General features: G+C 30.4%; 1 protein-coding gene across 1 annotated transcript; it reads left to right on the forward strand.

Moving 5' to 3' along the window:
• The first annotated feature begins 1,245 nt into the window (after nucleotides 1-1,245).
• On the forward strand, nucleotides 1,246-11,548 carry LOC127701089 (transcriptional regulator ERG homolog). The gene is made up of 4 exons (XM_052204898.1): nucleotides 1,246-1,551; nucleotides 1,995-2,048; nucleotides 2,277-2,354; nucleotides 9,653-11,548. The coding sequence occupies exons 1-4, from the start codon at nucleotides 1,482-1,484 to the stop codon at nucleotides 10,198-10,200; spliced, it is 750 nt and encodes a 249-aa protein (XP_052060858.1). The 5' UTR covers nucleotides 1,246-1,481; the 3' UTR covers nucleotides 10,201-11,548.
• The last annotated feature ends 515 nt before the right edge of the window (nucleotides 11,549-12,063 follow it).

Below are 12,063 nucleotides of genomic sequence, written 5' to 3' on the forward strand. Positions count from 1 at the left end.
TGAAATATTTACATTACTTTCTTTTATAAACTTTTGATAAAGTGACTATCTAAAACAGAAAATCTTACTTAATAGATATACATCTCAGAGCAATGATATTTTTCCTAAATTTTAAAGTAAAACATGTCACATTGATCCTTTTTAGATAAATATTAAACAAATACTCTTCAGTTATCGAAATTTACATTTATTTTTTAATCAAAGTATTTAGAAATATTTAAATGCATTGATCGTGACATATTTTGGTTAGCTTCACTCTGATTAATATTGCAAATTTTATGTTTTGAATTACTTTTTTATGAAAATAATTGCGGAGAATTTTTTTTAATGCATTAATTGCTTTCTCAGCCGATATTTTCCTACTGAATAAGGGAGGAAAGACAATTCTTACTTGGCTAGTCGTATGCTCCTATATTTTTCAGTCTTAGAGTGCGAGTTTCGTGGGATGACTTCCTTCCTTATGAAGGTTAACCTAGAAAAGCGTTATCGTTTTTTAAGAATTGTTATTTTCATTTTCCCACCCTGCTCTCAAACACGTCTCTTCTTATTCATATAAAACGTAATTTCTTCCGCTAATATGTGAAAAAACAAAATAAAATAAAAAGAGACAAATAAATTGAAAAAATCAGTTTCATGTTAAACAAATAAGAAAATTGTTAAATATTTGATATTAACAAGGTAAATACAAGCTTTGGTCGTATCTTTTGATCGATAATTCCTCTGCGATACAGTTAAGGTAAAATTTAACATCGTTATATTTCTCAAATATTGACTGTTCTACCCATTCCATTATATGGGCCTTTGCTATGTTAGATTTTATGTAACATAAATCATATTCTAATTTACTGTAACCATAATATAAGTACATTAAATACATCACTGCTACAATATGATTAAATATCCATTCCTCGTTCATCTTTCATTTTTCCGATATGATTTTTGCATTTTTTTTTAGCTCTTCCTCTATCCCTAAACTATCATTCTAAGTATTATAATTTTTTAAAATGAAAAATGATAAATAAAGGGAAAATATACTGTCATGTCAATCTCTGCAGAATGTATCTGAAGCTGATGATAGCGCGTGACAAGATGCAATTGATACCAAGGTAACGCCTATCATGTAAACCACGCCTACATAATGAATTTCTGATTGGATACGTTGATTACTGTATGATTAAACATGACTTTCGTATAAAAATCGAATTCTATAAATCAATAAAGCTTTTGTACACATTATTTCTGGTCTTTCAGGAACTTATTTAAAAACCATGTATGAGAGTTTCCTTTATAAAGTTTAAACAAGCATTGCTGTAACCGGCAGTGGTACAAGTTCCGACTTAGTTCCGTTTGGGAAATAGTTGTCGACGCATTTCGGAAACGCGAACAGAAACGAAGTAATTGGATGTGTCGATTTGAACTTTTGAAGTAAATACAAAACCGATCTAATCTATTTATTGTACTCTTTTTACAAGAGAGTTCCGATGCAGGGAATTAAACCTGATTACTATAGGACTTGTAGCTTTCCGGGCTTGACTGGAATGATGATTCCCGGTATGTATGTTTCGGGAAATTACTTTTTCCGGTGTTCAGAAACCGTAGAAATCGGTTTCCTTTTTGGATACTTTGATCAGAATTTTATTTGGTTTTCATTAAATGTTATTTGGAAACGGCATTTGAATGTTTATTTCTTTAATTTCCGCCCTTTTGTGAGGAAAATAAACACAACAGTAAATTGATTTTTTCTACCTATTTATATTTAACTTTCAACTCATGACAAAATCAGAGTGGATAAAAAAGGGATGAAAAACATTCTGCAAAATGAATATCACGATTTTATCTTTCTTTTTTTTCGGAAATACAAAAGTAAATAGTTTTAATAATAGAAATACAGGACAGCTTTTTACACTATTTTCAGTTTTCCATTTCGAATCATTGCAAATCATCAAGTATTTTTAAAATTTATAAGTAACGAACTTTATTTGGGTACATTACAGATCCTCCGTACGGGAAAGCTTCATGGCCACCAACGTCAAATCCACAAAGTCCAAGTAAGTTTGTCTTCATTTATTCTTTGTATTATATAGTTAAAGTTATCGTTGAAATCATGAATCCTTGATAGAATTATTTTTGTTGCTTCAGTTTGATTTATAACTTTTCAATAACGTTCACAGATTTTTAGTTTCTTAAATCTAACATTGCTTAATTCTATACAATTGTATCGTTATAAAATCTAGTCAAAATGCGTTAAAAAAACAAACTTTTTTTTTGTTTTACAGATTACGGACATACAAGTCCGTTTCCACACCTATCAAAACCAACATTAGAAGCGCCTCATACTCACTGGAGACCACAAGGTAGGACTATTTGTTTATTTATATGTTTACTGAAGAAGTATATTTCATTAATGCTTTGAGAGCAAAGATTTTTTTTCTATCTTCATTTTAATTCACTTATTAATTGATTAAAAAAGTATAAACAAAAATACCGAACTCCAAAGTAAATTCAAAACGGGCGAAGTCAACAAAAATGACAATAATAAATATTAGACTTTATCATCCAACGGAACTTTAAAAAAAATATTTTGCATAAGACATTTTAATTACTTTGTTCCGCAGAAATATAGAAATAAATTGTTTGTATGTTCATACGGGTATATAGATATTAGTCGTCAATTTATTTGTTCTTTTTCTATTACAATTGATGTAATATCATTTTTGTAATTCTCATACGCTCGATAATTGTATAGCATTGCCACAAATGTGCATGTATTTCTTATGTACGACCATAGAGAAACATTGTTAATTGAGAAGACAAAATATTGATGCAAAAACGTACTAAAAATTTGCTGAGTGTTTGCTACTTTTTCATTGTTTTTATATTTGAAAAGTTTATTATTTGTTAACGTATAAACCCCTCTAATTTAAACCCGCCATACAGTTGCATCAAATAATCCAGGAATATTTATTGCTGTTTTCTTTAGATATATAAACTTGAATTAAGCTGTTAAACAACGCTTATAGTTCTTTTTTTTTGTTTTTTTTTGCATTAACGATGACTCATTTTAAAATAATTTTTAGATTAAAGAATTCATGTTACATGGCATATTATTTTTGTAAATTTATAAGATATACCAATATAGAAGGAACTCCATGTAACATACATACTAGTTTTATTACTTTTAGAAATACGCATTTGAAAATAAGTATTTTCGAGAAACAAACTTATATTTTCAACATTTAAAATTAGAGAAAAACAAACTCTTGTTTATTAATGGTAAATAATTCTGGTAATTAATAATGAGTTCTTTGTGTTGATACAATTTATAAGACAAACTATTGAAGCATAAGAACTATTATCTAAATAAGCAGTAAATGTTATTATATGAAAACCTAATATCTTTTTGTGGTTGTTTTACACGCTGCGACAAATATTTCATGCATATTTAGGACAAGTTAAAAAAAAATGAGACAAGGCACAAAACTAATGATTATTATATTTTTAAATATGTCTAGTGGCAAATATTTCATGATTGTCAAGGATATTTTTTCGAGCTGTCTTTTAAATCTCATCAAGATAAAAAAAAATGCCAATGAATCTTTGAAATTTCGAATGGTTCAAAGATACGATATAGTGTAAGTTACATGATATCGCAAAATCTATTGATAGTGATTTCGTTCTCTTTAAATTTGCATGATTTGGGTATTGAACCATGGAAATGTTTATTACATATTTCGTCCTTGTCCTTATATTACAAGTTGAGAACAAGTTATATGTAAATTGCATTTTTTTTAAGAATAGTAAATGAGAACTGTACTAAACTATATTTATGTTGAAAAACATAATGCATATATATATATAAGGGACCTGTTTATCGAAGGAAGCGCTCTTAGGATTAGGACATGTCCTAAGATCATCTTAGGGCATATATTTGTCCTAAGTGGGTTTATCAAAATGTCGTAACTTAGGAAAAGTCATAGAAATCGTCCTAAGTTTAGAACACTAATTTTGGTGTCTAAAGATGCTCTTAAAATTGTCCTAACTTTAGGATATATTCTATAATGGTTAATTTGTTAACAAAAACGACCGCCACCTTCATATATAAAATTAAGAAAATTTGGTATGATTGCCAACTATCCACCAAAGTTCAAATGAAGTGGATGCAAGCAATTATAGGCAACCGTACGGCTTTCAACCATGAGAAATACCAATACAGTGTAGACGGCTATAAAAGGCCACAACATGAAAAATATGAAACAATTCAATTGAGAAAATTAACGACCTTATTCATAACAAAACAATTTATGAATAAAACAAATATTACAGACATGAACCAACGACAACCACTGAACTACAGGCTCATGACTTGGGACATGTTTATTAAAGGAGTAGGACAAATAGTTTTTATAGAAATAGACTGCTTAGGGACTATAATAATCCACTGGACTATTTGGGTGACATTGATATTATACGCAAGTATGCATTATCACGTTCGTAACACTGGCTAAGGGAATGCATCCCCTTTTTTCTAAATATTTTTGTGGTTGTATTTTAGTACTTATTAATAAAAAATAAATTCTTTAATATTTATAATATTTAATGCGTTCTTGCTCTTATCCATAGGATATTACAATAACAGGTTGAATGTACAATCATTGGATAAATATTATTATTATCTTTATGATAATACTTATAACAAGTTCTAATCTTTATATAATCTTATAATTATACATACTAGTGAAATTCGATGTATTTTTATATATTTTTAATTTCTAATAACTTTTTTACCTTTACGCTATTACTAAGGATAGCAGTTAGGACATACCAACTAAGTTGGTTCTAAGATAGCTTCGATGTGTATGCTGAGACATGTCGTAAGTCGGCCCTAACATTCCTAAGATAGGTCTTAGGACAGATCCTATGACAGCTTCGATAAACAGGCCCCTGAGACTGAGGTCTTAGGACAGATCCTAGGACAGCTTCGATAAACAGGCCCCTGCCTACTTTTGGAAAACTCTTTTTAACCAATCGTGAAGGATACAATTGGCAATTGACTTTCATAATCCTGTCTTAGTTCACTTTCAAAAGCAAAATTTGTATGTCCCAAATATACATGTATATATAAGGAGAATCGGGCACGAGCGTGTATTTGTACATCCGCGGCTACACTGAGTGCGTGCATGTATTCATACATCCCACACAGCTAGGTGGACGCCCCTTAACCACTGAGGTATACACTTAAACGATTATATATCTGCTAGTATCTCCTAAAAATATAGAACTATAAAAATTATAACTGTCTTTAAAAAAAATAAAAATAGTAAAACTTAAGCATATACATTAAGCATGTTTTCTTTTAGTGACACAAATCTCATCTTGAATTGTTTACTCATTTAAAAGACTTAATGAGGTTATTCATAATTCGAACCATAATCGGCCGGTAATTTTGAGCGCATAATGCGAAAAGCAAAGAAATAACCGTAACATATACAATTAACAAACATATTAACAAAACGATTTATTTTTGCATTAATCTATTCAAAGGCCCTAGACTCTCGATGGAGTATTTGGTCTGTGCTCAGGTTGTCTCTCTGTGTTTAACGTTACCAGTTGTGTATTTTAAAAGAAGACTTTGTAGAATTAAAGATATGACATTGTAATTTGAAAACAAGACTTCAGCCCCAAAAAATTAAGTTGTTTACGAAATAAGTGCAGTTATAGGAGAGCATATTAACCTTAATACAAATACAAAAAAACCTCTAAAAAAAGATTTGTGCACGATTATGAAACAGCTACTAAGTAACCAATAACATGAAAAACAAAACAGGCATCAAGACGACCTTGTCTATATATAATATGTTAAGCTCTAGATCGCCCAGAGTAGATATATAGGTAGTAAATAAACTTGACAATGACTATCGAATATCCTACACAATTCACAAAAATGCAAATGTCAAAAACACATTCAGATATCAAAAAAGACAACTGACCACGTTGTTCCTGACTAGTGAAGTAAGTTGTCTAAAGAATTGATAAGGTACAGGCAATGTCGCCTGATTTTTTCGATACTTTTTCAGTTTGCTTGATTCCACATTTCGGCGTTCTGATATATCATTAAGAAATTTAACACAGGTAATGCAAAAAGTAAAATCACAAAAATACCGAAATCCGAGGAAAATTCAAAACGGAAAGTCCTTAATCAAATGACAAAACCAAAAGCTCAAACACATCATACGAATGGATAACAACTGTCATATTCCTGACTTGGTACATGCATTTTCTAATGTAGAAAATGGTGGATTAAACTTGGCAATAGATAGAAAGTTTAAATAACCGGTGTCGTTGTCCCTGTATGGAATAATTTTGTGAATTATCATCAAAAGTGTTTTAAATGATTGTATAAGGTGAGATAGCATGCCTTTTAATCCTTTTAATTTTTAATTTCCAACATTGTAAACAATAATCAGTAACAATACAATAAAATAAAATTACATATGTATTTATGAAGCCCATTTCTATGAAGCATTATCATTTATAACATAAGCGTCCAAATTTTAACAAGGCAACAATAAAAGATGAACGAAATGTTTTTTTTTAATCAAAAACTGTATACTTCTATATAAGTTACATCATAAACTACTTAAATCATGGGGGAATGCAGTACATCACAGGTTTTGTGGGGTTGCTGTTTCAATTTTAGTTTTTGTATAATAGTTTGTAGAAATTTTTTTTCCATTTTCTTTTGGCCTTTGTGCCTCCTTATGAATATCTTATAATTACATTTTGCAATTTTTTGCGTATCAAAAAATTGTGATGTTTGTTTTTTTTTTCCACCTAGGCTCTCAGTTCGCAATATGATAATTTGACATTTAAAATATTTGCTCTTCCGCAATTCAGTGGGATAAAAAATATGTTCTGGAACATATAAAATATCTACAAAAGTTTTCTTTTTGTTCATAAAAAAATGATGTTGTAATGAAATTGGTAAAATGTTATTTTCAGTCATATTTGATTCGTTCATTTTTGATATATTTTATTTAACCATACCTTTATATTTTGAAATTGCAAACTGTTTTTACTATAATATTTTTAAGCACTGTCATTAGATCTATATTCAAAAAGACCTACTTAGTGTAGAAAAATGTTTGGTTTGAGCGCCACTGTATTTAGTCTGGTGAAGACGGATCTCCCGCTTGCATATCTTAAAATTATATAGCCTGGTATCTTTTAATAAGATTTTACTCATAAGTCAAAATTTTCTTCGTGTGATTAGGGTGTTAAGGAAATGTTTTATAGAATCATTTTTAACAATCAAATAATTCTTAGACATTCTGTTCATTCCAAAAATTGCTACAAATTAAGGAAAATTCGCACAACTCATATTTGTATAATATACTTTAAATAAAACAAGCTTTTACTGTTCAAACTAATATTTGTTTTGATTTGGCGTTTGATCACACATTTAGCAAGAAAATTTTCACCTAAAGCTGAATTAAAACAATTATTTTACAAATATCCGGAGAAACCATGGAAACGGAACTAGGCTTCTGTTAAATGAAAAATAAAACACGTTTTTAAATACCCAATTTCATTATCCGATGATAATTTCCTATATTTAATCCTTATTCAGTTTTCTTTCGGCATAATGAAATTGTACCGTAATTATTAAAGAAAATTATTCAAAAGCTATTGAGCGTGCAATTTTGGATTCCTGAATCACAGTTTCCGCACCAAAGTAGGAGAATGTTAAGATCAGAAATCGGATTTTTATGTCAATATCGTTAAAATGAACATCTGGTTTTGCGTGTCACAATTCCGTATTCACTAACAAGAAAAGAATTTTACCTGTAAATGTACAAATGCTTTTAACACATCAACGAATGTTTAACTGTTCTAATACTAGCTACATTATTTCTAAATCAATATGTAGGATTAATGCCGGGTTTAGCTTTTAATGAACATATCTTGTAACATATTGTAATATCGTGCGGATAAAGCAATCGTCTGATTTTCCAAATATAAATAAGAATATGGTTAAACATAAATGAAAGCACTTAAATCTGAACACGTTTGGCCACATGCTGACGTAGATAATATAAACAATATTTACATCTAAATAGAAAAAAATAAGTTTATTAATTAAAAAATAATCCACGTCGGAGTACAATATTTATTTTGTTTCATTTCATGCTTTAATGGCAGTACTTATTATATGCAACTATTGATACCATAAAAAACGGCGAAAGAGAAATACATGTATATCAAGAATATCGAACTATCATTTTATGATTAGTTGTTGCAATTCTTTTGAACAAAGTTCCAACAAGTAAATATTTAGTGTGCGAGTTCGTGATTCTTATTTAATGATCATGTCTAATAGATTGAGAAAACTGGGCTCAAACCAGAGAGAATGGTTTTTATCTTATGCTTGTCTAAAAGTTTTTCTACTTTGAAAATGTATCGCTTCTTTTAAAAAAAAAATCTGTTTTGATGTATCTTGCGTAGTTTCTATAAAATATGAATATTGATATAAATTTAATGTACGCTAAATCTGAGGACACAACAATCATTCTATTAACAATTGTTTATTTGAGAAAACAGTAGTTTACTTATTTTTGAATCTCCTAAATCTATTAAGAACACTAATCAAGGTAAAAAAAAAACAACAACGGGGAATCTCCAAAAGCCAAAGGAGCGAGATCTGGTGCGTCGACAGGGATACCTACTTTTGTACATGTGCAGTAAACGATGTATAATGTTAAAATGTCCAACAAACTTTTAAACAATTTTCAGCCTATTAATTTTGAACTCTGTTAATTACAAATGGAGGCCAGGTTTTATAAAGGGGACATACTGCATTGTTCACCCACATGAATGTAAAATGGACAAATGCAATTGGTATCTTAACCAGAATTCTCACTTATTAAACTTTGTCGAAGACTGAGATATTCTGAATTCGTCCTCGCTTTTAAGACTTTTGACTTAGACTATTGCTTGTGTATCCTAAAAAGCACACCAAGCATAACAAACAGTAATTTACTGATGTTCGAATCTCCTAAATCTATTAAGAAGACACAGAAATCAAGGTCAAAAACAAAAACGGAAGGAATCACATGAACTCCAAAAGGAGCAAGATCAGGTGCGTCGACATACCGTACTATTTTGATTGTGAATACTTATAAAAAAAAGTATAAGAACATAACAAACAAAATGTTACGAAAAGTATGGACAAAAAGGCAATGACATGAAAGCAACTTAACAACAAGAAAGAGAACTGGGGCTTTTGAACAATATCGTCGTTGTTACTCCAGTATGGAATTTCTGGACAAGTTTGAAGTTTTTGTCATTGTAAAATAACATTTTTAAAAAGTAAAGGTAAAAAAAAATTACAAAAAGAAGCACGATACAACGAGGAAATTTCAAATGCTTGAAAGAAAAATCTAAATAATATATATATATATCATATATTCGTACATCACGAAATATCAATCCTTTTGCACACTTTATACCTACCTATTGCCTTAAATATAAGTTAGACTGTCGTTCATGCCTATTACCTTAAATATAAACGAGACTGCCATTCAGTATATGTATTATATATGTTCGGTTTTATTTTTTTCTATCATTACTATTTTACTGTTTAAACATATTTCAGGGAGTGGACAGATCCAGTTGTGGCAATTTCTATTAGAACTGCTTTCTGACAGTAGCCTTGCAAACTATATAACATGGGAAGGCACCAACGGGGAATTCAAATTAGTTGATCCGGATGAAGTTGCTCGTCGTTGGGGCGAGAGGAAAAGTAAACCAAACATGAACTATGATAAACTTAGCCGTGCATTAAGATATTATTACGATAAAAACATTATGACAAAAGTTCATGGCAAGCGATATGCATATAAATTTGACTTTGCTGGATTGGCACAAGCAATGCAACCACAGTCTGCAGATCCTACAGCTTATAAATATCACCAACAAGACTTTTTAATGTCCAGTTACCATACAGGGTCAAGATTTAATTTCATGAACTCTCATTCACATATTCCACAATCACCAAACTTTTTCGGCTCACCATCAAACTACTGGCCAAATAGTAACAGCATTTATTCTAGTAGCAGCATGTACCCCAGCATTCCAAATCACCACATGTCTCATAGTCACCCAAGTCATATGCCGTCACACCTGAGTTCATACTATTCGTAGAGATAAACACGGAATGGACGTGACTTCGGTTGTAATTTCTCAGATTATATTTACCAACTATGGTGATATATCTGTTTTGTCTGTGATAGTCTATGTTTGTCACGTTTTTATGATCAGGGTCGTCTGCTAGATCACTTGGGGTCGTCTGGAAATAAAAAAGAAGCTGACGCCATTTTTTGTATCAGGCTTCATAAGTCGTATCTGATAATCAGCCAACATGATGAAAGAATAAGTGCCATTCTATCGATTCAAAAGGTGACATCTTAAAAGACTTAAGAATTCGATACAGATCTTTTTGAGAATGGCTTGCATATTCTATCAATGAAACAATAACATATTCTGTAAATGTCGCTAACAATAGGATGGTATGGAATTAATCACCGATTGTTGCTACAGTATCTCCGTTTCTTACAAGGTCTATAGGACTATTGATTCTAAGCAAGAATGAATCGCAGCAGTAGATAAATTAATCCAAGGAAATGTCTTTACTAATGTAGAAATGAAATGTAAGGCACGGTTGAATAACTCACCAGGAGTTTTAGATAGGATTCATTTTTCACAACAGTTTTCAGCAACGGCTTGGCGGAAGGAAACGACAGAAAAGTTGATTCCGACAGTAATTTCTTCCTTCTTGATCGACTTTATTTTGTTCAAGAAACTTGACAGTTAGAAAATTGGATTCCTGGTCTGTTAAGAAAACTTATGTTATCAATACGATCAACGATGTATTTGAGAGGATGTATGGTAATGGATTGTTGCTCAAGTGTCTAGAATTGCCATTATTACGCTCTAACTAAGCCGTTACGATAACACTTTGACAAAAACCATCGGTTTTTATAATATCTTAATGAGATAAAAGGATAAGTGAGTCTATTAAACGCATAAAAGACCCAGAAATGACTGGAAAATACTCCTTGGAGACCAGCTGCGATTGAGCTGAATCTTGATCTCTTGTGTGCTTTATTGAAACCGCATCATTTAATACTCTGTAAATTAAATGATGAAATTAACATTGGATAATGATAACGATTGTTGATGAGAAAAAGGATCTCATTGCAATTCCGAAGAACTGTCACCTGCACTATACATTTTCGTCTTGATATCAGATAGCAAAATAAGACTGTCATAATGAAAAAGCTAATCATACCCCGTCCGTCATTGATTTCGTTAATATATTGAACATTTGAATAAATAACATCAACAGAGTGCCGATTCGTACTTTCGATTGCTCGTATGATTAAATACGCACGTGCCGTTGCACGAGCATGATGTAATTTAGTCATGTAAAATTCTAAGATATATTATTTTAATATTTCTACATTTAATTGAATAAAATAATGCTATTGTATTTTATGTGTTCGTTTTGTTATCAGATGGTGAACAAATATAAGGAGTCTGGGTTTTCTCGTGTGAACTTTTACGAAATCAACACACTGTAAATATCAAATCTAAATTATGTATGATTTTTCTTCACTCTTTAATGAAGAAGAGCAACCTTTCTAATTATAGGTCACGCACACTACTTACAAAAAATATCATTGTCGTTTTTAAACATAGATAAAGTTAATATGTAGGACATTTTCATGCCAAATTAGTTGATATGATTCAAAATATATTCCTGATTTTTTACATAGTTGTTGAACAATTCGCGTTATATTTTCTGTTGAAATCACATAATTTTGTCCCTGTAACTTTCAAATGTTTTAGCTGCTTTGAGATCATAAATGATAAGTAAATTGCATAAACAATACTTCTAGTTAAAAATAAAAGTCAACATGGTTGATACAATTAATACACAATTAATATAATAAAAATCATTGAAATACACTGGATAAAATGGGCAAAACAATGAATAAAATAGTT

The sequence above is a fragment of the Mytilus californianus genome, unplaced genomic scaffold (assembly GCF_021869535.1).
Source record: "Mytilus californianus isolate M0D057914Y unplaced genomic scaffold, xbMytCali1.0.p SCAF_5, whole genome shotgun sequence".
Taxonomy (NCBI): domain Eukaryota; kingdom Metazoa; phylum Mollusca; class Bivalvia; order Mytilida; family Mytilidae; genus Mytilus; species Mytilus californianus.